General features: G+C 38.5%; 1 protein-coding gene across 3 annotated transcripts in view; it reads left to right on the top strand.

Moving 5' to 3' along the window:
- The window catches only part of SESN3 (sestrin 3), a 69,506-nt gene that overhangs the window by 23,368 nt on the left and 19,967 nt on the right, over nt 1-26,171 (top strand). Inside the window, exons 2-3 of one of the 3 annotated variants that reach the window (XM_021679068.2) lie at nt 23,168-23,233; nt 25,833-26,030. In XM_021679068.2, the coding sequence (XP_021534743.2) occupies nt 23,168-23,233; nt 25,833-26,030 (264 nt within the window). Of the gene's footprint in view, nt 1-23,167; nt 23,234-25,832; nt 26,031-26,171 lie in introns of those variants that run through there. The other 2 variants (XM_044919407.1, XM_044919406.1) reach the window with 2 other exon arrangements.

Raw genomic sequence — 26,171 nt, 5'->3', positions numbered from 1 at the left:
TCTTAATAGAAATATCTGAAAACAGCAAGCCCATACGTCATTTTGTGAGGACACTGAAAAATCATTTACAACAAGAGATTATAAAGATTTTTAATTTTATAAAGCAACATGAATCCTTACAAGAAATTGATTTTTTTTATTTAAAATTTTCTTTAGAGTAGGTATGTCTTCTCAACTGGATCATTTATACAGAATATAGAGTGTAGAACATTGAAAAGGTTTTTAGATAAATTTTAAGTGAAAGTCATTCTGTTATAAAAATATGTAAATTATATAGTATATCTATAATATGGTTTATTTTCTAATTTTGGTTTCATAACATTTTACCAAAAATTCAAAATCTGAGTTTATCAGCTTATTAAGTAGAATGGTTATTTAAAAAATATTTGTTTTAAACTAGTAAAAATAATGAGAAGGTAATTTTAAGGCATTTTGGTTATTTGTTTCTGAAAACTTTTTTAGAGTTGCTCACAGTAATAAAAAAAATAAAAAAAATAGAGTTGCTCACAGCATTCTGTATAACCAGAGAATGTGAACAAAAAAAGGCCCTTAGAGATCATCTCTTTCATTTTTCAAGTGAGAAAATTGATGCCCCAGAAACTGAGCAAGTTCTCTCAGTGCTTAAGAATGCAGGTTTTTGGTACGTTTTTCATTATATCACCTTGCCTGTAGCATTTAGTTACATATTGTTCCGTTTATTATTGTTTGAGGTACTTACGTCTAATTTCACCAACAGTTTGTGAACTCCTTTAGGTAGCTTTTCTACTTTTTATAGTCTTAAAAGAGCTATTACATAAGCTGTTCAACAATGAAGAATTCAGGGGCGCCTGGGTGGCTCAGTCAGTTGAGCGTCTGCCTTCAGCTCAGGTCATGATCTCGGGGTCCTGGGATCCAGCCCCACGTCCGGCTCCCTGCTCATCAGGGAGCCTGCTTCTCCCTCTCCCTCTGCCCCTCTCTCCCACTCACTCTCTCTCTTTCTGTCAAATAAATAAATAATTTTTTAAAAAATGAAGAATCCACTCAGTGCATACGGTTGGTTGGTTGATTGGAATGGCTGTTTTTAACTTAGAATACCCAGTACAATGCTCTGGTTCCCATTCAATGTCCTTTAAATGCTTAAAAATTAGTAAAGCTTACATCATATGACTGCTCATCTTTATTTTTTTCTAAGATTTTATTTATTTATTTGAGAGAGCACAAGCTGGGGGAGAGGGAGAGAAAAGCAGGCTCCCCACTGAGCAGGGAACCCAATGTGGGGCTTGATCCCAGGACCCTGAGATCATGACCTGAGCCAAAGGCAGACGCTTAACCAACTGAGCCACCCAGGCGCCCCTCTCATCTTTGAGTTGACTAAAAAACTAGGGATTTAGTATACTAACACTGAGGCCTGAAGAAGAGTCTAGTCTGTCCTTAGTTAAAATAAGTTAAATTAGTTACACAGAATGATAAAGAAGAGAAAGGTATGTAAATAGCATCTGTATAGAAGCTAATCTGGAAAATGGGAGGAGATATCAGGAGAATAACAAATTAAAGACAGTCTTTTTGATAATTAGAAGATAACTTTAATGGATTTTAATTGTAACATAATTATAGCTCTTTCAACCAAAACTAGACTCTGAAAATTTTGTTGCCCAAACAAATTCAAAACGTTTGGATGTGGGATGATTCTTTTCAGTTGTAATTTTGTGTGTGTGTGTGTGTGTCTTAGGACTAACATGAGTCCAGGATGACAATAATTGTTTAAGGCAGGGGGTGCCTGGGTGGCTCAGTCGGTTGGGCGTCTGCCTTTGGCTCGGGCCATGATCCCGGGGTCCCCAGGGTCCTGGGATTGAACCCCCACAGAGCCCTGCACCTGGCTCCCTGCTCTGTGGGGAGTCTGCTTCTCCCTCTGCCTCTCCCCCTGCTTGTGCTCGCTCTTTCTCTCAGGTAAATGAATAAAATCTTTAAAATGTTTAAGGCGGTTATTGCCCCAAAACAGCTACTTGAGATCATTAAATGTGTAATAGTCTTAATAATATATAGAGATGGTATGTGATCAGTCAACATTTGTGGAGCACCAGATTTGAATTTATTATCAAGTAAGATGGAATTACTCTTAGAATTAAGTTAGTGTAATAAAAGATAAAGCCATATAAACGTATCATCAGTTGTCATTTAAGTGAGAACCCAGAAGAGGGTACAAGCTCATTGTTGAATGACTCAATATAGAGAATGTAGGAACTGAATTGGGCCCGAGGCGATGAGTTAGCTACACTGTAATAAATATGAAGAAGGGATGTGGCATTCCATGTGGAGGTTCAAGGACAAAGGAACAGAAGTACAGAAATATGCAAAGGAGGGTTTGGGAGTCAGCAGATCAGGGTAGTTGAAGCAGTGTTCATGTCAGTACCACTTGGAAAACAAACATTGGAAAGCTAGGTAAGGGCCAGAATATCAAAAATGTTACCCTCTTTCTACCGTCTTCCCTCGCTCCCGCCCCATAGCTGGGGCTAGAGTGGTGTATTATAATGGGAGAGTGGTGGAAGTGGGACACAAATTAGTCACTGAACAAGACTTTGTGAACAGGTGGTGGGAAGTTGCTATTAAATGCATAACAGGAAGTTTGGGTCTTTAAGTGCAGTTGGAAATAATCAAACACTTCACTCTTGCCAGCAATCTCCTCTCCCTGAAACTCGTATCCTTCTGTATACCTGCCTTATAAGTTTATATCTCCCGATTATTAGAGTCAACCTAAATCCAAGCTGCCTCCTTCTCTTGATTTATTTTATATCAGTTGGTACCACCATTCTTCATCCATCCAGGCATCTACTGCAGAGGCAACCTGGACTTCTCTCACTCCTACCCTCTCCTATCCAGTCAGCCCCTCCATTCTGTTTGTTCTGTCTCCTAAGTAGCTCTCAACAGAATGCTTTTTCTTAATCCATACTGCTTAGTGAACCCAGGTCTTCTCTCTCCTAGAAATTATAGGAGCCCTCTAACAGGTGTTATGTTCTCCAGCCTCCCCCCACACCAGTCCTTTTTCTCACTGATGTCAGAAATATTTTCTTAGGGGCGCCTGAGTGGCTCCGTCGGTTAAGCGGCTGCCTTCAGCTCAGCTCATGATCTCAGGGTCTGGGATCGAGCCCCACATCGGGCTCCCTGCTCAGCGGGGAGTCTGCTTCTCCCTCTCACTCTCCCTCTGTGCTCTCTCTCTCTCTCAAATAAATAAAATTTAAAAAAAGAAAATTATCATAAAAAACATCAGACTCTGGTCTGGCATTCATGATATGACCCTTGCCTGTGTCTCTAGGCTTATTCCTTGAGATTCAGGGATCCAGTAGAACAGCATATAGTTTTCTAAATGTATCATGCCTTTGCATTTTCTGTTCCTTTTACCTAGGATGTTGTACCCACATACACCCATCTGTTTTCTAGATGGCCTGACACATTTCCATTCCTTCCTAGAGATCTATCCCATCGGGAAGGCTTTTTTGATCCACCCCCTTGCAGGCAGTTAGGTATTTCTATTTTGGTCATCTCCCTTATAGCTCCTAACGTCTATTGTAATTGTACATTCATATTTATTTACTTGATGTTTCCTTGAGGTCAGCACTTAATGCTTTATCTTCGTACTCCCAGTACTTAGCCCAAGACCTTCCAAATAACAACCTTTTAAAAAGAAAACATCTGGGGGGTGCCTGGGTGGCTCAGTTGGTTGAGTGTCTGCCTTCGGCTCAGGTCATGATCCCGGGGTCCTAGAATCAAGTCCCACATCGGGCTCCCTGCTCAGCGGGGAGTCTGCTTCTCCCTCAGCCGCTCTCCCGGCTTGTGCTCTCTCTCTCTCAAGTAAATAAATAAAATTTTAAAAAAAGGAAAATTATCATAAAAACATCAAGCTATACAAAAGCAGAAAAAAATAGTACACCAAACCTCCGAGAGCCATCACCAAATTCAGTATTGCAAGATTTTGTCACTTTACTTCATCAATCCAGTGGTGTTATTGTTGCTGAAGTAATTTAAGTTAATTAAGTCTCAAAAGCCATTCTCTTTTACCCCTGCTACATTAGCATCTAAAATATATAAATGCATTCTTATATAACTACAGGGGGAATAGCACACCTAACAAAATTGGCAATAATTGCTTGATATCATGTAATATTTCATCTTATTCAGTTTCCTCTCATTGTTCCATGTCTTTTTAGAGGTGACTTTTTCTGACTTACGTCCACTGAAGCTGTGTTTTTGAAGTCTCTCTTCAGAGTAGTCTCTCCTCTTTTGTTGCTCCTGCTGTTTCTTTTCATGCCTGTAACCACTTGGGTCAGTTGTCCTATAGAATGTTTCATAATATGGATATTTTTCTCTGTTTTCTCATGTTGTCTTTTGTGCCTCTCACCCTCTATTTCCTGTTAATTTGAAGTGTGGACTAGAAGCTTGATTAGATTCGGGTTCAGGTTATTTTTGGTACATAGACGTTTTCCTCGTCCTTTTTTATGGCTGTATCAATGGGTTAGGTCCTCAGAAGTGAGGTTGCTGGGGCAAAGGATGAATGCATATGTAATTTTTCCAGACATTGTCAAATTCCTGTCGCTGAGAGTTGCTGGGTTCTTGCATTCCCACAATTTTTGAGAGTGTCTGTTCCCTTATAGTCTTGTCAATAAGTAATATGTTGCCTAACTTGGTTATTTGCCAGTCTGATATACGAAATATAATGTTTGCGTTTCTCTTTTTATGAATAATTTCTTCTGTTAATGCCTGTTCTTTGCCCTTTTTTTAATTTGGTTTTATTTTTTTTCTCTTGATTTTTGGGAGCTCCTTAAACAATTAGAGAATTAACTATTGTTGGTGTTAAATTTCAAGTATTTGTCATCTGATTTTGCTAATGGTGTTTTTGTAGTGTGTGAAAGGGGTGTGTGTGTGTGTGTGTGTGTGTCTGTATGTGGTTGAATTACCAATTTTTTTTATTGTTTTGGATATTGAGTCATAATTACGAATGTTCCATTGGTTTGTGAATCTGTTCATATGCCAACACAACTCTTAATTATAGAAATATATTTTACTATATGGTAGGGGTATTATAGTAACATATTTTACTATATGGTAGGGGTAGCACCCTCCTAAATTGTGCTTTTTCTACAGGGTGTTCTTGATCGTTTGTATATACTTTATCGATTGAAAGTTTATTTCACAAATAGGAAAATGAACACTTCCATAGAAGTTCTATGACCTTGTAGTAATGAGAAAAACAAAACATCATAATTGTTCTAAGAGCTTCTTAATACTTTGTCTTAATATGAAGGTAAAATGTGGCAATCTTTTTGCAAATGACTGAAACCACTTATAAAGATACATAATTGAAAAAGAGAGCCCAGTGCATTGGAAACATGTATTTCAATCAGTGGTTCCCAAAGTGTGGTCTGTGGACCTTTAGGCCTTGGCACAAATCAAAGCAGTGGCATCACACTGTATGGTGACCACCGTTTTCCTCACCACCCTGTATTCACAGTAAAAAGGTCAGTTTCACTCAAGAATATTCTTTTTTTTTTATTAAAGATTTTATTTATTTAATTGACAGAGACAGCGAGAAAGGGAACAGAAGCAGGGAAAGCGGGAGAGGGAGAAGCAGACTCCCCGCCGAGCAGGGAGCCCGATGCGGGGCTCGATGCCAGGACCCTGAGATCATGACCTGAGCCGAAGGTAGACGCTTAACCTAATGAGCCACCCAGGCGCCACCCACTCAAGAATATTCTTGATGAGACAGTAGAGATTATGCATTTTATTAAATCTCGACCGCTGAATACTTATCTTTTAAGTCTCTGTTTCAAAGTAGAGAATATGCACAAGCTCTTCTGCACACCGCAGTATGGTGGCTGTCTCCAGACAGAGCAGACGTGTGACTGAGTTGTGAGCCAAGCTCGTCATTTTATTGATCACCATTTTTACGGGAAAGAGTGACTGATGGTTACTCAGACCGGGGTATCTGGCAGACATTTTCACAAAAACTAACCAAGTGAGCCTGCCATTTTAAGGAAAACAACTGACAGGACTTAATTGCCAATGATAAAATTTGAGCTTTCATGAGAAAAGAATTTTTGAAAACTGGTATCCTCTACCATGAGCTTGACCACTTCTCAGTACTTACAGATGCCTCTGATGTGATGAGTGGTGGTATTTAACAGATTTTATTTTTAATATTATATTATATGTATCACTATTTTAAAAAACCTGCAAAGCTCAAGGAGCCAATACTTTCTAAATGACCAGTGGTTAACATTACGAAATCATATGTAAATCAAATGATCGATTTAATACAAGTACAAAATAAGCCAATGGATTTTAATGCAGCAGAGTAAGTTTATTGATAAGGCTTCAGATTCCACATTGCAACAAACTTATAAAATACAATACTTTCTAAATGACCAGTGGTTAACATTACAAAATCATATGTATCAAATGATCGATTTAATACAAGTACAAGATAAGCCAATGGATTTTAATGCAGCAGAGTAAGAAGTTTATTGATAAGGCTTCAGATTCCACATTGCAACAAACTTATAAAAACTACCATTTGTCCAGTTTAGTGGAGTACCAAAGAATGTGCAAAATTATGTGAAAAGGCTATTAAAATATACTTCCCTTTTCCAATTATATCTTTGTGAGGCCAGATTTTATTCATGTTGTGCAATCACTACAACAGATAGCAGCATTTTGAATTGCAGATGCAAATACAAGACTCCAGTTCTTTTTAATTAAGCCAGATATTGGCACAAATGTAAAATAATGCTCCTCTTCTCGGTGATTTTTTGCTATTGTCTATAGTTTCCAAAGAATTCATTTGTGTTAACATGTAATGGGTTTATTCTTTTTTTTACAGATTTTATTTATTTATTTGAGAGAGAGTGAAAGAGAGAGAGAGCATGAGAGCAGGGTCAGGGGCAGAGGGAGAATCAGGCTCCCCACTGAGCAGGGAGCCCAATGCCGGACTGGATGCTGGGACTCCAGGACCATGACCCGAGCCAAAGGCAGATGCTTAACCGACTGAGCCACCACCCACGTGTCCCTGTTTTTACTTTTAAATGAATAAGTACTTCAAAATGTTCTTTGGTTTCATTTCTTAAATGTAATTATGGATAGATAGTACTTACATAAAAAAGCTTTTGGGGTTGATAACTTTTGGTATAAAGAGGTCCTGATATCAAAAAAGTTTGTGAACCATCCATTTAAATGAGCATAACAGGCGCCTGCGTGGCTCCATCCGTTGAGTGTCTGACTCTTGGTTTCGGCTCAGGTCATGATCTCCCGGTTGGAGAGTCTGCTTGAGATTCGCCCTCTCCCTTTTCCCCTCCCCCCCCAACTCACACATGTGCTCTCTATCTCTCTCTAAACTAAATTAACAAATGAGCATACATAAAAAAACAAAAAATAAATAATAATACAAATAAATAATAATATAAATATAAATATTATAATATAAAAATATATATAATAAATAAATAATAAAAAATGAGCATAGCAACTCATGGTTTTAATTCTAATTACAATAGGTTTTAAATTTACCTGTGTACATTAAAGCACAATTTTGTATTTCTCTGTTTATAGACTTAGGGGTTGATACCATTGGACAGAAATGAAGTTAATGGGTATGAACTATCAGATTCTGATTATTTTATTATTCAGATCAGATTTTCTATTCCAGGCAAAAATTAAAATACAACTGTTCCTTTCAAAGCTAAACAAAAACTTCTGTTTTTCTTTTAAATTTCATTACAACTGAAGTTGAATATAATTCGATATAAAAGCAAACATACTTTAATTTGCTAGCTGTTGTGTTCCTGGGAGGCTGTGTGAAAGGTACTTTCCCAATTTAAATTAGAACATAAGTTTCTTGTTATTTTTGACTAAGTGTGTAAAGCAGTATTGGTTTTCAAGTGGCTAAAATGCTTACATTTTGTAAATCTCTAGAAATCAATTGTATTTAATGCTTTCCTCCTGATTCCTCTAAGCTAAGCAAGTGATTTGTATTTTGTTAATCATTGTGTTTTGAAAGATCTGGAAACTGTCCTGGCATCCTTTGTTCCATTAGAACAACATAAAGGCCTTTTGATTTTGTTACAACCTAGGCTGTAGATGCTGAGTTTAGAAGTTTGATTTAAAACTATGTTTCCCTGGGGTGCCTGGGTGTCCCAGTTGGTTAAGCATCTGACTCTTGGTTTCGGCTCAGGTCTTGATCTCAGGGCTCCGTGCTCAGACTCTCTCTCCTTTTTCCCTCTCCCTCTCTCAGACTTCAGACTCTCCCTCTGCCCCTTTCCCTTGCGTGTTCTCTCTCTCTCTCTCAAATAAGTAAATCTTTAAAAAACAAAACTAGGTTTCCCTCATATACCAAGGGAACTACATTCACAGCATATTTTTTTGTTTCTTCAAGACTAGTCCTATCGACCATGTACTATTATCAGAATATTATGTAATTGTAATGGTCTCTAATGGGAGTCTTAACTTTCTAAAACTCCCATTTTTAATTTCTTTTGATCTAATTAGGACCTAATTTTAATAGTAAAACGTTCTAAAATCAAGAAGAGTTTTTATTATTACACAATACAAAACTTTAAACATTGTAGAGAAGTAAAGCCCTTCTCCTAATACTTCTGTGGGACTTGGAGAGAGATCCTGTCATTGGTAGGAGAAAAGTATATTGTCTGTGGTAGTTATTATGGACTCGCATTATCTCAGATACAAAAAGTAATAGTTCTCTCCTCAATGTCTTGGGCTTGAGCCCAAAATTTTAATAGCATGTTCAGCAAGTGTATTTCTTAGTTCCTCATCTCTAAAAAAAAAGTGCTCAACACTGAAAAGCTTATATAGGAGCGTTTATTGTTCAAGATTAGTGTCACAGCATGTAATAATATTATTACTGACTTCTAGAAAATATTACAAATTATGGGAAATGTAAGGTATTATTTGTTTTATCAATATAAGAATATAAACAGGAAAAAGTGTCACAAAGGAAACCCAGGGGGCACAAGGAAGGTAATGGATTGATGTCCAGGACTATGTTTATTAGTTTAACTTACTGTTGTTTCTCAATAAGAATACAGAGAATGGCCTCAAGTCCACAGGATGCTCTTGCCCTGTTGAAGGAAAAGAAAAATCTGTACCAGACTCCTGTCTCCTTAGTTCAGTTCAACAAATATACAAGTACCCTATAATTTAATGTTGCTGTGCTGTAATACATAGATACTGTATCAGAAATTGATCCTGCTCTTTAAGGAGCTTATTTATTATTTGAAAGGAGTGATAAGATAATGATATATGTTAATAGCTATAAGAGAGAGAAACACAATTGTGAATCTTAAGAAGAATAAGTTTAAATTCATAGCAGGTCTTGGGAATAGGTAGGAGTGGAGGGGAGACCAAAGGAGATGATATTTGAGCTGGGTCTTAAAGGAGGAATGGGTAGAATTTCAATAGACATAAAAAAGGGAAAGCAGAGTCTCAGGAAGCACTGGTTCAAATATATCTAAATTCTGCAGAATATGGAAAAGACCTGTCATATTAGAACTACCAATTTTTAGGGGCACCTGGGTGGCTCAGTTGGCTAAGCGTCTGCCTTCGGCTCAGGTCATGATCTCAGGGTCCTGGGATGGAGCCCCATGTCGGGATCCCTGCTCAGCCGGCGGGGGGTCAGTCTGCTTCTCCCTCTCCCTCTGCCCCTCCCCACCCCCCAGCTCTCTTGCTCTCCCTCTGTCAAATAAATAAATAAAATCTTTAAAAAAAAAAAAAACTACCGATTTTTAATTATAGGTGAAACTAACTTGATAGATTTATGCTACTTTGTGACATTGCATGGAAAGTGGAAAAGGATGTGTGTTCTTTGCTGCTTGCCTCTGGATGGCCTTGGACATGAACATGATTTTATTTTATTATTTTTTTTAAAGATTTTATTTATTTATTTGACAGAGAGAGACACAGCAAGGAGGGAACACAAGCAGGGGGAGTGGGGGAGGAAGAAGCAGGCTTCCCACTGAGCAGGGAGCCCGGTGTGGGGCTCGATCCCAGGAACCTTGGGACCATGACCTGAGCCGAAGGCAGACGCTTAACAACTGAGCCACCCAGGCACCCCGTGAGCATGATTTTAGATTTACTTCCAGTTTAAAGGATTAGTTAGTAGTATGATGCTACTCATGTAGTTTAAAGACTATCCCAGCTCCATATTTTATTTTATTGTATTTTATTTTACTTTATTTTATTTTATTTTGAGAGAGAAAGAGAGAATCCTAAGTAGGCTCCACACCCAGCACAGAGCCTGACATGGGGCTCAATCTCACAACCCTGAGATCATGACCTGAGCAGAAATTAAGAATTGGATGCTTAACCAGCTGAGCCACCCAGGCATCCCTCCCATATTTGTTTTCAATATTTCTACCTTTATAAGTCGGTGTCAGTCTGTGGTTGTACGGGGTGCTGGTGGTCCTTTTGTTTTTACAAGTTTGCTATTTCATAGTCTGTATAGAAATAGAAAAACTTGCCTGCACTTTGCATGGAGTTCAGCATGTGTTCTAATGAATAAAATTTAAGAGATTTTTGTTACTAGCCAAGGGAAAGCTCATTTAGAAATTCAGCTGCACTGCAGTGCAAATTTAACTCATTAGCTACCCTTTGCTATCTAGATATACGTGTTTAATTATTTTACTGATGGGATGAGGCCCATTCATCTTTGTGTACTTGACTGCATCTACTACAGCAATATTATTACTGATTTCTGCTAGATAATAGTCCTACTCAGTAGGTGAGTTTGTCTATCTTTAGGCCCACTGTTGGTAAAACAAATTTACCAAATGGTCCCTACCAAATGGCACACCAAGGTTTTTTGTTTTTTTTAGTGAGAGTTGCTTAATCATGATGTCTCATTTCTTGGAACTAATTTTTTGAAAAATGAAATAGAAAAAAAATACTGTTATTCAAATGATCATTACATAAAACTTTCAAAAATGGACCAGATGTTTGCCTCACACTGTAGAATGTATTAAGTTGGAATACTCAAAGATGAACAAGGCACTATCCAGGCCCACCTGGAGCTGACAGCTTAGCAGGGGAATGAGAAGGTAAAGAAATCACTAAAATACACTGGATAGGGGGCGCCTGGGTGGCTCAGTCACTGGTTAAGCATCTGCCTTTGGCTCAGGTCATGGTCTCAGGGTCAATCTCCATGCTGGGCTCCCTGCTCAGCGGGGAGTCTGCTTCTCCCTCTCCCTCTGCTCCTCCCCACCCCCAAATAAATAAATAAAATCTTTACAAAAAAATACACTGGATAAGTGCATTGCTTTTGGTGGAAGTGTTTTGAGATTTCAAGTTAAAATTTTAGCCAGTATGTGTTGGTAAAGAATCACTGAAATTTACAGTTAACAAGGTCTTTGCCTTGTTCTTCAAGTGACTCTACCCAGGGTTGAAGCTATTAGTGACAGAGGGACTTGATAGGCTTCGTTTTTCTAAGTCTGTTAAAAGGAGTCCCCTCCTGGTCTCAGGCCCTGAAAATGAGGCAGGATCTCCCACCTCTGAAGGGGAATTTTGAGTGCTCTTTGGACTATCAGTGCATTTCTGCCACTCGCTGTGATGCCTGGTTGGGGTCCTGATACCCAGCGGTTCTTTGCACACCCTAGCTCCAAGTAATAGGAGAGACTTGGGTGGGATTCGAAAGATTCCCAATCTTGGTGCTATTGCCATTTTCTGCTACCAGATCTTTTCTCACAAAATGACCTTAGATCTCAGTTATTATAATATCATGCAGGTCAATACATATTTTAATCTAGTGTAGGAGAAGTCACAACTTCGTTAAATTGTCTTTTAGGCCATTTGGGTGGTGGGAACATAATGTATATTCCAGATCATTACAGAAATTTAAATTTGAGTTTACTGTAAAATTGACCAGTCTGTTACCATTAATCTTCAAGCTTGTTCTTTCCTCATTTAGGTAGTGATAGTTTTTAATCTCTGTGTTCCTTTCCATTTGCCCTTTTTCCTCTGAAATATGTAATGTCATCGATTTCTCTAAACCCAGTCATTATCCCTGAAAGTGTCTGCCAAGGAACAAAAAAATGTCATCAGCATTATCTCATAGCATAGAGCCCCCTACCCATCTCTGCCCTTCCTGCAGTGGTTTGTGCCAAAGTGAAACACCTGTAAAGAATAGAAGGCGACTCAGCAACTGAAATGTATTATTTGTGTTGATCACTGCAGTTGACTTTCTTATTATAGTCACACTTAAAAATTTTGTTTGGGGCACTTGTTTCGTGTGGAAGATGTTTTGTCGCTGTTGTGTTACAAAAACAAATGTTGAAGGTATTAAATTGCCTTCTCGGGATTTATTTATTTATTTCTTATTTTAAGTAGGCTCCACACCCCACGTGGGGCTTGAACTCATGACCCTGAGATTAAGAGTCACATGGTCTACCAACTGAGCCAGCCGGGCGCCCCCTCAGGCTATCTTTAAAAGCTATGGGATCAGGGGCGCCTGGGTGGCTCAGTCGTGAAGCATCTGCCTTCGGCTCAGGTCATGATCCCAGGGTCCTGGGATCGAGCCCCGCATCGGGCTCCCTGCTCCACAAGAAGCCTGCTTCTCCCTCTCCCACTCCGCCTGCTTGTGTTCCCTCTCTCGCTGTGTCTCTCTTTGTCAAATAAATAAAATCTTTAAAAATAAATAAATAATAATAATAATAAAATAAAAGCTATGGGATCAGTGTGCGCGTGGAGTCAAATTTATGTTTTGCTGTAATTTTTATATGTTGAAGATTTTAAAAACCTCTAAGTGTCTCTGGGTAAAGTTAATGATACATATTACTCGATATTTCTCTCCCAAAGAGATAAATTCACAAGTAGTTTTTACATTTTAATAAATAGAATGTGCGTGTGTTTTGCTTTCCCATGATAAATGGGTGAGATACATGAAAATGAAATTTAATAATTTAAAAGTATTTAGGAGCAGGAGGTGCAGCACTTTAATTCTCCAGGGTAGTCAGCTTTTTAGGGCCAAGTAATTTGTTGATTACCCCTAAAAACTCATAATTTTAAGAACTCCTGACTTCCAAGTATCTGAATTTTCTATTGGGATTAATTTATATAAAGTTATCTGGTAAATTGCTTAGCTGTTACAGGTCAAAAGAAGAAGCAGTTTTCTAAATATAATCTTCATCCTTTCAGTGTTTTGTTTTCTAGCAGATAATGACTTAATAGGCATAATCTCCATTGATGAATTTCAAGCATAACTTCTTTCAGCAATAATAACGTATCTGAAAAAAGAAACTTTCCTCATGGTAGCATTCTTGACCTTACAACCCTTTGTAAAACTTAAAACACATAACTGAGAGTCTCGGTTCCTATTTTATAGCTAGTTTTCTTGATTGAAATTACGGAATTTTGTGGAAAAAATTTAAACAAATCCTGTGACTGCTGTCTAAGACCTTTGAAAACAAAGCCCAGTTAAATTTACTATTGTTTAAAGTTTCTTCAAATTTTCTATGTCCTTTTATTTTTTAACACTAAAGTCAACATTTTAGAGACTTTGTTCTATTTACATAGTGATTTGAACATTGTCATCAAATTAAGTCTGAAGAATGGTGTCTTCCAACTTTACTGCCATTATAGTTGCTGGTTTCCCAGTTTTAATAGGCAAATCAATTCTTATTTTATTTCTATAGTTACTTTTTAAAAAAAGATTTATTTATTTATTTGAGAGAGAGAAAGCGTGAGTGGTGGAGGGAGGGGCAGAGGGAAGGGAGAAAGAGAATCTCAAGCTGACTCCCTGCTGAGTGTGGAGCCCAATGTGGGGCTCGATCCCAGGACCCTGAGATCATGACTTGAGCCAAAATCAAGAGTTGGCTGCTTAACCGACTGAGCCACCGAGGTGCCCCTAAAGTTACATGTTTATTATGCTTTTGTTCATTCCTGAAATTTTAACCATTTTATATCTTTGCATCATCCCAATTGCTAAAATCAGGACTAAGCGGTGCTACGGAGCAATACTGTACCGTAGATGCTTTGGCGATGATTAGAAAAATCCTCGATTTCCATTGTGCAGCATGACACTCACTAGCCACTGTGACTGTTGTACACCCTCAAATGTGACAAATGCAATTTGGGCAGCACATTTTTAACTTTATTTAAGGTTAACTTAAATTGAAATAACCACATGTGACTATTGTAATGGACAATGCAGCTAAAAAAAACTCAAGGGCTAGCTTTGGGAATTTAGATTTTCTTCCATTTTTTAAAAATTTTTCATTTTTCTAAGTAATCTCTGCACCCAGCTTGGGGCTCTATCTCACAACCCTGGGATCAAGAATCACATGCTCCACCAACTGAGCCAGCCGGGCGCCCTGGGATTTTAGATTTTCATAGAAACAAAATAAGACCATTGTATAAGAATCGCTAGTATGATCAAAGTCATTTGTTTCTGCAGAATAAGATATCAGTTTATACTTAAAAAGAGGAAAATATGGCAGTATTACTCCTCAAAATTAATTAGAAAAATAAAACTAAGACCTCATTTTGTATTATTCTTTGCATTTTTTATGTGTTATCTTCCCCCACAAGAGGGAAAGCTAAGACATTGAATTGACATTAATTTCAGTTGTGAGAGGAAACTATTTCTCAACTCTTATGGCTGAGGAGGGTCTGTGGAGAGGATGGGAAAAGGCAGTTACAGGATTTGGCAGTTGTTTGAATGAAGGCTCCTAGGATGAAGAGACAAAGATAACTCTCCATTGGAGCCAAGGCTACTGGTGCGTGCGGTGATTTTACAACTCAGACAGGAAAGTGAGAAGGGACAGTGAGTTTGATGTGGAAGATTTTTTTTTTTTAAGATTTCATTTATTTATTTGAGAGAGAGAGAGAGTACAAGCGGGGGCGGGGGCAGAGGGAGAGGGAGAAGCAGGAACCCCCCCAGGCCGCTGAGCAGGAAGCCCCATGTGGGGCTCGATCCCAGGACCCTGAGATCATGACCGGAGCCAAAATCAGATGCCCCAGAAGATTGGTTTTAAACATGTTGATTTTAAGGTGCAAGTATTACAAACAGATGATGTCGCAAGCAGCTCAGAATGGTCCACAGCCAGCCTGCAGGGCCAAGAAGAGCTAGCTCTGAGCTAGTAACAAGATTCAGGAATCAGTTGCCTGGCTTGCTCATTTTCAGTTCACATGAGCTTCCCCCCCCTCCCCACCCCCCACCCCGCAACAGGGACTATCACACAACTCAGTAAATTTGGTTTTATGGAAAGAAGATGTAAGCCCTGGAAGAGAATGCTCACTTGAGCGAATGAATATTTTTTTTTTTAAGATTTTATTTATTTATTTGACAGAGAGAGACACAGCGAGAGAGGGAGCACAAGCAGGGGGAGTGGGAGAGGGAGAAGCAGGCTTCCCGCCGAGCAGGGAGCCCGATGTGGGGCTCGATCCCAGGACCCTGGGATCATGACCTGAGCTGAAGGCAGACGCCCAACGACTGAGCCACCCAGGCACCCTGCGAATGAATATTAATGAAAGAAATGCAGGGGATGTTCAGGAAAAATGTACAAGTGGTCAAAGACTCAGTAGGATGGGTGGTCCAGTGTTACAGAGGCAACCAAGGGTGGAGTTGCACGACAGACAGAACTGAATAGTTCGAGGAGGCAGGAAGGCTGGTGATTATGTAAGGAGCATCTCAGCTGGGATCTGAAGAGTATGCTTACATAAAAAGCACAAAGTAGTGGTTGCCAAGGGCTGGGGGGTGAGGGAAATGTGGAGTTGTTGTACAATGGGTATAAGGTTTCAGTTATGCAAGATAAAAAAGTCCTAGACATCTGTTGTACAACACTGTACTTATAGTGAGCAGTTCTGTACTCTACTCTTGATTTGTTAAGACAGTAGGTCTCATGTTATGTGCTTTTTACCATAATTTTTTAAAAGGGAGAAAAAGGTTTTCTTTTCCTGGAGACTGTCATAAGAGCAAAAATTGAGACAGGGATTCTTAGAACTGGCTGATTTTGTGTTAGTTTGTTTTTCCTGAATTGCCCTTATCTGGATTTACTCTTAATTTGGTTGAGAGCATTTCTGCAATTACATGAAAATACTTGGTTATGGGATTGAGTAGGTGTGATCATCAAACTGATAATTCTGCAGAGAAATCATTTATCATTTCAAAAAGGCATTAAAATGCCAAAGATGTGATTTAAAAAAAAATTAAATGAAGAGTCTAGAGCAGTGCTATTTGCTAGAACCTTCTGCATTGACGCAGGGGAATGTCTGCACTGTCCTTCACAGTAGCAATGGGCACATGTGGTGGTTGAGCACATGAAATGGGACTAGCATGGTTGAGGAACTGTACTTTTAGCTTTATTTAATTTTAATTAATTTAAATGTCGTCACATGTGACTGATGGCTACCGTACAAGGCAACAGAGGTCTAGAGACTTCAGAAAAGTTAATCAGGGTGTGAATGAGGTAGCAACTCAGTCCTGGGCATTTTGAATTTGAAATAAAAGCTGAGGAAATGTGTTACAGGATATGACAGGAGACCGGAACTTCAGCTTAGGGTTTGAAAATGAATCTTTGGGATATGGTGCCATCCTCTTTCTTTTGGGTTTGACCTTATCAACTTTAAAAAAGTACAGAGACAGAAAGTAGGTGGGGGGGGGGGGGATTAGAAAAAGGAGTTCACAGTAGAATTTATGAGCTGCCTTGATCATTTTTGAAATTTTGTTTTTCACCTTCTTATAAATATACAAAGCAGCTAACTGAGACAATAGTAAAATCCTGACCAGAAAAGGTGCTCCTTACACAGAAGCAGGAACTAGGCTGATCATTTCAGTAGTGGTGCCATTTTAAAAACATAACTGAAGGGGCGCCTGGGTGGCTCAGATAGTTAAGTGTCTGCCTTGGGCTCAGGTCATGATCACAGGGTCCTGGGATCAAGTCCCTCATCGGGCTCCTTGCTCACTGGGCTTCTCCCTCTGCCTCTGCCTCTCTCTCTCTGACTTTCATGAATAAATAAGTAAAAACATTAAATAAATAAATAAATAAATAAATAAATAAATAAATAAACAAAAATAAATAAGTAAAACATTAAAAAAATAAAAAATAAAAATAAATAAAAACATAACTGAAGAAGGATACATGATGGCAAAACTTAAAAATGATGTTAGTTTTCAGGAGTGCCAGGGTGGCTCCATTGGTTAAGCGTGTGACTCTTGGTTTCAGCTCAGGTCATGATCTCAGGGTTGTGAGATCGAGCCCCACCTCAGGCTCCACGCTCAGTGCAGGGTTTGCTTGTCCCTCTCTCTCTGCCCCTCCACACACTCGTGCTCTCTCTCTAAAATAAATAAAAATCTTTTCAAAAAATGATGTTAGTTTTCCCTTCCCTTCAATGTTTAAGCAGCTCTCTTAGGTCAGGCCACATCATTTCTCCCTGGGACTATTGCAGTAACTGCCCAACTGGGGTGTTTCTGTTGGTTTCTGTTAGTTCCAGGCCCAGGGGCTACATCACCCCCAGAATTGTATTATTTAAAAAAACTGTATTATTTAAAATACTGTAGTACTGTTATTAATTGTATTACACATCTCTATGTAAGAAATTTTACCTCAGATATGTATATCAGGAAAAGTTTCAATCACATTTTTGGATGCTGTTTTTCACATTTGAAGTGAATGAGTTAAGTGGGCATTTTCTCAGCTGATGAAAATAAAATTGGTGTAACATTTTTGTTAGCACCTTTGCAGTTTGCAACAAGAACTTTAAAGATATGTATGACCTAAAACCCAGGAAATCCACATCTGGGGTTCTTCCTAAAGAACCTATCCTGAATACCACGGTCTGCCCTCAAATCACTTTTTACAAAGATACTCATCATAGCACTATTTTATAATAATGAAAACTGGACATAACTTTAATGTTCAACAAAAGGGGAATGACTGAGCAAGTGGTAACTGTTACAATGTCTTCCCACATCACCTTGTGTATGTATCTGCCCTGGGATATGTCATATGCAGGGTGGTTGGTTGTATGCATTTCTGCCAGGCTAATCCTTAATTGTGTCTGGCACGTTGTAGATACTCAATGAATGTTTGCTGACTAAATGAGCAAATGAATGTTGACACAAATGAAATTGAGTTTCTGTTGCTTCTTATCAATTGGTTAAAACGAAGAGATGTTACATTCTTTGCAGTGCAACGACCTGCAGTTCCATTTGTAATGAAGACGTATTTCAGATTTAAACATCCATTCCAGAAAAATATTTTCGTAAGCAGAATAACAAGTTCAAGCATGTAAAGGTAAATTCAGTTGATAAATGTATCAAAGAGTGATTTTTGTAAACAAATCATATTTGTAATAAGTCATTCTTTGTCTCCCGAAGTCCCTTCATATGCTTTTAGTTTCTCTCTCCCTATCTTTTCTCTGAATTTTATGTATTTTATATAAACAAAAACCTCCACTTACCTTCCCATTGGCATTTTTTCTCCTCAAACCTGTGGTAGGTCCTCACAATCAGTTTCTCTTAACTGCTTTATTCATTTGAAATGATTCATCATCAAGGAAATTGCTTTTCACATATGACTGCATTAGGCTATATGATATAGAGAGTATTTGAAATGTTGTTTCCTATAACTCACAGAGACTAGTAGAGGGAAGAAATCTGTTATTTTCTTTTAAATTATTTTTCTGGGTAAAACAAGATGGTGGTTGATGTAGACAGGAAATGCCAATATTAGAAATTCTAAATTACTCCTTTTTACATGGAGTCTTCTAGTATATTTGACCAGCAGGTTAAGATATATTTGTCATCACTTTATAAATACAACCTAAATGCCTGGTCCTTTCTGAAACCTGAGCAGGTTTAGATTATCATTATTCACTGTATTTATTCCGATAGAATTCTGAAAATTGATGGAGATTGTGTACCATGCTCACGAGGGCGGGGACCCCCCCTGTTTTGCTTGCTCTGTATCTTCTATCACAGTATCTGATCAGGTTCTCAAAAAAATCATTGAATGCCTGGCTGCCTACTTTTGTCCGTTTGTTTTGTAACTGCTGCTCACTGAAGTAAGGGATTGGAATAACTGTTTTGTGTTTGGTAGGCTCTTTGATTTTAAGGAACAAAAAAGACTCCGGTTACCTTATGGAGAGAGAAAGAGGGAAGGAGGGCGCCTGGGTGGCTCAGTTGGTTAAGCGACTGCCTTCGGCTCAGGTCATGATCCTGGAGTCCCGGGATCGAGTCCCGCATCGGGCTCCCGGCTCGGCAGGGAGTCTGCTTCTCCCTCTGACCCTCCTCCCTCTCATGCTCTCTGTCTCTCATTCTCTCTCTCTCAAATAAATAAATAAAATCTTTAAAAAAAAAAAGAAAGAGGGAAGGATGGAAGGGAGGAAAAGACACAGGAGAGCCCATGATTAGACTGGACTTCTTCTAGGGACTCCATAGAAACGCTAGTGCTTTTCCCCTTAGAAGCAGATAGACATTGGGGAGGGTATGTGCTATGGTGAGCACTGTGAATTGTGCAAGACTGTTGAATCACAGATCTGTACCTCTGAAACAAATAATACATTATATGTTAAAAAAAAAAGAAGAAGAAGAAGAAGAAGATAGCAGGAAGGGAGGAATGAAGGGGGGGAAATCGGAGGGGGAGATGAACCATGAGAGACGATGGACTCTGAAAAACAAATGAGGGTTCTAGAGGAGAGGGGGGTGGGAGGATGGGTTAGCCTGGTGATGGGTATTAAAGAGGGCACGTTCTGCACGGAGCACTGGGTGTTATATGCAAACAATGAATCATGGAACACTACATCAAAAACTAATGATGTAATGTATGGTGATTAACATAACATAATAATAAAAATATATATATATTAAAAAAAAGAAGCAGATATCTGTTGTTGCCTATTCTAATGCTTCTTTATTGTGTTCTCTGCCTCTGCTTCTGAGTGCTATGTTGTTGCTCTTTGTCAGAGTGCATTACTTGCATATACTTCTAGTAACTCTAGAATCTTAACTGGTCCAACAAATTACCCTCAGTTGTGTTTGGGCATAACTTTTGCATCAAGGCACCCGTAGGCTGCAGATCAATTTCTATGTTGATTGGTCTAGTCGGCTATGGCTGGGAGACAAAGTCACATGAAATAGATATTGCCAACATTCGATAAGGAACCATTTAGAGTCACTTCCTCGGTTTAGAAGTTTCCTGAGGAGGGCTTGGTGGCACCTAAACCTTAGTACACTCTTTTCCAGTAGACCTCTGTTCTCATGTTATGTTCTTCAGTTTCCCACGCAGTCTTTATAATCTCTGTAAACCACGGCCTAGTCCCTATTGTGTTTTTATTGAAGTATAATTGACATACATTACATTAGTTTCAGGTGCACCACATAATGATTCGACATTTGTATACATTGCAAAATGACCACCACCATAAGCCTAGTTACTGTCTGTCACCCTACACAGTTACACATTTTTTGGTCTTGTGATGAGAACTTTTAAGATTTACTTTCTTAGCAACTTTCAAATTTGCTATACAATATTATTGACCACGCTGTACATCACATCCCTGTGACTTAACTTATTTTATAACTGGAAGTTAGTACCTTTTTATCCCCTTCACCAATTTGCCCACCTCTCCACCCTTCTCCGCTCTGGCAACCACCAATCTATTTTCTCTCTCGAGGAGTTTGGTTTGGTTTTGTGCGTTCATTTGTTTTATCACTTGGATTCCACATGTAAGTGAAATCATACAGTATTTACGTCACTTAGCATAATACCCTCAAGGTCTGTCTGTGTTGTCACAAATGGAAAGATTTCTTTCTCTTTTATGGCTGAGGAGTAATCAATCCATTGTATATATACAGTATACCACGTCTTCTTTATCCATTCATCCATTCGTGAATAGGTTATTTCCATATCTTGATTATTACAAATAATGCTGCAATAAACATAAAGGTGTATATATTTTTTCTAATTAGTATTTTCATTTTCTTGAGATAAATATCCAGAAGGAGAATGGTTGGATCATATGGTAGTTCTATTTTTAATTTTTTGAGGACCCTCCATCCTGTCTTCCACCAGTTTGCATTCTCTCTGACGCACGAGGGTTCCTTGTTCTCCACATCCTCGTCAACACTTGTTGTTTCTCGTGTTTTTGAGTTTAGCCATTCTGACAGGTGTGAGGTGATAGCTCATTGTGGTTTTGATTTACGTTTCCCTGATGATGAGTGGTGATGAGCATCTTGTTATGTGTCTGTTGGGCATCTGAATGTCTTCTCTGGAAAAATGTCTATTCAGATCCTCTGCCCATTTTTTAAATTGAATTTTTTTTTGCTTTTGAATTTTATGAGTTCTTTATGTATTTTGGATATTAACCCCTTATCAGGTATATGATTTGCAAATATCTTCTCCCATTCAGTAGGTTGCCTTATTATTTTGTTGATGGTTTCCTTCACTGTGCAGAAACTTTTTAGTTTGACTAGCCCCACTTGTTTATTTTTGCTTTTGTTGCCTTTGCCTTTGGAGTCAGATCCAAAAAAATATCGCTGAGAGTGATGTCAAGGAGCTTACCGCTTATGTTTTCTTTTAGGAGTTATATGGTTTCTGGTCTTACATCCAAGTCTTTAATCCATTTTGAGTCAATTTTTGTGTGTGGTGTAAGCATAGTCCCTGTTTTTATGTTATGGTTTTAGAGGGCTTCTTTTTGAGAACTTTAGAATATTACTTTTAATATAGAACATTAGGTGGCCATTTCTCCTCTCTCTCCTCCTGGCCAAGGAGGACTTCAGAGCCTTAAGAGCCTCCCTCTGATTATTCCCGCTTTTCAACATGCCTGCAGAGAAGGAAGTTTTTACCTGATTGGAATGTTTGAGGCTTTATAGATATCACACTTAAATGGGGTTACCAAGATATTTTTTAATTAAAAAATTTAACAAAAAATTTAAAAACTTCAAAAAAATCTAACACTCAAACATACCATTGGCAATCTCCCAGTTCATATTAAATAGAGTAGCAAGTGGAACAATATGCATTGCTGTATTCTCCATTTCTTACATTAAGTTAACCTCTACTTCTCCAAGTTTTACATTTTTCTTACTTAAAGCTTCAAAACTTTATATTAGGTATGTTTATTCCTATTTTATTCCGGAAAAAACCCACAGGTCAGGTCATTGCTTTGGGGAGTTGCATGGAATCCTCTGAACTCAGCCTTTCCTGGAGCTTTCCGGTTGAGGTCTAACAGTGCACTAGTATACTATTAGATATGATTTTATTATAGAGATCGACAGTTTCAGTCATGTCAACTATGGGCTAAAAATCTCTGGGGATGTAGAAGATGACTGAGGGAAATGAAATTTTGGAAGCCTACTGTGTATCCAGAACTGGAGTAGGCACTTGCCCCATTATCTTTTTTTTTTTTTTTTTCGTTTTTATTTTAATTCCAGTTAGTTAACATACAGTGTTATATTAGTTTCAGGCCTACAATATAGTGATTCAACAATTCTGTACATCACCTGGTGCTCATCACAAGTGCCCTCCTTCACCCCCATCCCCTATTTCACCCATCCCTCCACCCACCTCCCCTCTGGTACCCATCAGTTAAGAGTCTGTTTCTTGATTCGTCTCTCTCTCTCATCTTTTTCCCTTTGCTTGTTTGTTTTGTTTCTTAAATTTCACATATGAGTGAAATCATATGGTGTTTGTCTTCCTCTGAGTGACTTATTTAGCTTAGCATTATACTCTCTAACTCCATCCATGTTGTCACAAATGGCAAAATTTCATTCTTTCTTATGGCAGAGTAATATCCCATTGTATATATATACACCACATCTTCTTTATCCCTTTATCAATCGATGGACACCTGGGCAACTTCCATATCTTGGCTATAGTAAATAATGGTGCTGTAAACATAAGGGTGCATGTATCCCTTTGAATTAATGTTCTTGTATTCTTTGGGTAAATGCCTAGTTGTGTGATTGCTGGATCATAAGGTAGTTCTATTTTTAACTTTTTGAGGAACTTGCCCCATTATCTTATTCACACATTAGCCGTATGGATTTTCTGTGATCTGAGACCTGTCCCTTATTTTGATTTTACATAATTCTATTTAATGCTGTTTGTTTTAGTACCTCAGCAATAAATTTGCACCAATTTATCTTTTCCTAGAACCTCATCATTAACACATAAAACTTTTCTTTTGAAAACAGGATAAAAGAATCAGAGTATCTCAACCCTTGACAAGAGGACCAAGTGCCTTTATTCCAGAGAAGGAAGTAAGTTTATCTGTCTTAAAATACATTAAGTGTGATACAAAAAAATAACTGAATTGTTATCAAAGAATATCTCCACTTTTAATATGGAAGTAAGCCTGTGTTTTGCTTTTGTTCCTTATTTATATGTCAGAGAACCACAGAGATATTTCCTTTTAAACTTCACTTAAAAGTTTGTGTATTTAGTAATCTACCTTCTTATTTTAGAGTTAGTTATACTGCAAGGTTAGAAAAAAGTAAATTTTACCATATTTGATTTCAAATATAACTTCTCTGAACAAAGCTGCTAACAGTAATAAAAATTTTTTAAAAATAAAGTTTAGTATTAACCCAAAGGTTTTAGGTTTTTAAATGGCCTCATGGTGATTATAGGTTTCATAAATGTTAAGAAAATATATTTTGAAATGAAAAAATGAGTTTCCCAGCTAAACCTATTAAGCAAAACACGCCATTACATCATTAGTTGTTACTCTTTTGTTTACTTGTTTGTTTTGGTTCTAAGTCTCTTGGACAGAATGTCAATAGAATCTGTATAGTCTATACCTTTGGTGAGGGTGGCAAGGCAAGATGGTAACTGCAAGAAAGAGGTCATAAAATGTAATGCAAAAGAAATGATAATCAATAGAAGATTTGGGCCCCTTTTGTGGGTATACATCTTTATGAAAGATCACAGCAGATGTGCAGGACTTCCTAGATTCCTAGATGCCTTTCAGATAGACATTTGGGCTAAGAAAAGTTTAAGAACCACTAAACTGAGGAGTTTTTCTCTGCTGGAAGGAGGTTTTCCCTTTTGAATACGATTGTATATCCTGATTCACTATTTACTGCAAAGACATTTATCTTAAAGCACCAGCATTATTCCTCTGTTGTTCTGAGAGTAGTCGACAAAGGGATACAGAGCACTTGCTATGTGCCAGGCATTGTCTTAAAAGAAAGGGTGAATAGAATTTGAAGAATATGTTCCAGGTCCTTGCCAGAGTCAGTAGTCCTTCATCTTCATTTCGCTTTTTGAGTGACCTTACCATCTGAATGGAAAGGTTGAAGGAATGTTAACAGTAAGGGCTCTAGCTGATCTAGGTGGTGGCCAGTCATTAGAGAAATGGCTGTGTTTGTGCCCATTTTCCCCGGCAGTGTAGGGACCACTCTTGGTCGAGTGATTACCTCCTATACATAATGACTTCCTGAAGCACAGTCTTTTTCACAGTATGTATTTGAAGGTAAGCTGGTTTGCAGAAACCACTACTGTTTTCAGGACGTCTTGCATCTGTTAACGTCTTTGGCACCAGTCCGTTAAACAAAAGAAACTGCTCTGGAGAAAACAAGACCAACAAATATTCTGTGTTTAATTACATGTGGTTGATCCGGATCTTACTGTTTTTAACATCACTTGGTCCCTGTAGTTGACAAAATGGGGGGAAATGGGCAAATGAAACTGTACTTGGCTTTATAACTAGCTGAACTGCAATTGCTTTTTTACACCATTGTAATTAACATTTCCTCACAGTTCACACTTTCCAAACATTCTATTTCCTTTGGGATTACATTTTCCTCGGTCAGTAGTCCTTTGTGTAATTTTTGCTTATTTTTCAGAAGAGACTGTGAAGGCAGCCTTAAAGAGTAAACAGAGTTTCTAATACCAGTATGGATCTTTGGGAAGACCATTAGTCTGGACTTTAGAAAATCTAGATTCTAGACGAGGCTCTGTGGTTAACTAGATGCATGAGCTCGAATTTAATTTTGAATCTGAAATAAGAAATGTATTCTTAAGTCTAGAATTCTAATTCGAAAATATCAATAAATAATGAACTGAGCTTGGAAATATTCATCTCATGTCCATTAATTCCCACAGAGCTGGGTCCTTCTACAAGGTGCTAATAAAGCTCTTAACACCTTCAGAGCCAATTCTTGGTGTGATGCCCAAGCTGTCATTGTGTATAAAGCTATGGATAAGAATCTGTTTTTGAGAAAGTTATTTTGATTCCCTGGGATGGAGGATGTCCATTATAATAACTAACGTTGGTTTTAGTAATTAATACAATAGGCTGAAAATAGTAATGACAGTATTCGAGTGTCCTTATTAATTTTTCAATTAACACTTTCCTACAAATTATCGTATTTTCCTTTGTCCCTAAGAAGACTTTCAGAAAGCTTTTCATTTTATGTTGAACACAAACAAAGCAAAAGATCCGACTGAAAATACTTAAGATAACGTCAGTATCTTCATAGGCTGTTGAAATACAATTGTAACTCTGGAAATCAAATGCCACCGCTTTGCCGCTGCACAAATCGGCGTAATAATGACCGGGCAAGTGGGCCCTGAAAATTGTGCCTTATGTGCCTGGCACAGCAGATGGAAGCTGCTTCCCTCCGGTTTCAGAGCTGTGTGTTTGACGATCTGACATTTGTTGTTTAATAAATTGTGGTCCCAGAGCCAAGAATGAGCGGCGCCTTCTTTTTTATTTCCGTTTCTGGTATGAGCAACGGCACAATTTCAGGGTCTGCTCATATCAAAAGAACATTTGTTTGCTTCAAGAGTGCATCATGTATGTAAGCAAAAGAACCACTGCTCCTCAGTAATCACTGTGTGTTTCTCCGTTGCAAGGTTGTCCAAGCAAACACGGTGGATGAGCGTACTAACTTTCTCGTGGAAGAATACTCTACATCCGGTCGGCTGGACAACATCACGCAGGTCATGAGTTTGCACGCTCAGTACCTGGAGTCTTTCCTGCGGAGCCAGTTCTATATGCTGCGCATGGACGGCCCCCTTCCTCTACCACACAGGCACTACATCGCAATAATGGTGCGCCCGCTTGCCGGCTTCCTCGGTTCCCCGACCTCGCCCTCACTCACCCCTCCTCCCCGCTCCGAGTGTGTGTGTGTGTGTGTCGAGCCAAGTGTGTGTGTGTGTGTGTCGAGCCAAGTGTGTGTGTGTGTGTGTGTG

This window comes from Neomonachus schauinslandi, chromosome 11 (assembly GCF_002201575.2).
Source record: "Neomonachus schauinslandi chromosome 11, ASM220157v2, whole genome shotgun sequence".
NCBI classification, from domain to species: domain Eukaryota; kingdom Metazoa; phylum Chordata; class Mammalia; order Carnivora; family Phocidae; genus Neomonachus; species Neomonachus schauinslandi.
This window is presented reverse-complemented; position numbering and strand designations above follow the sequence as displayed.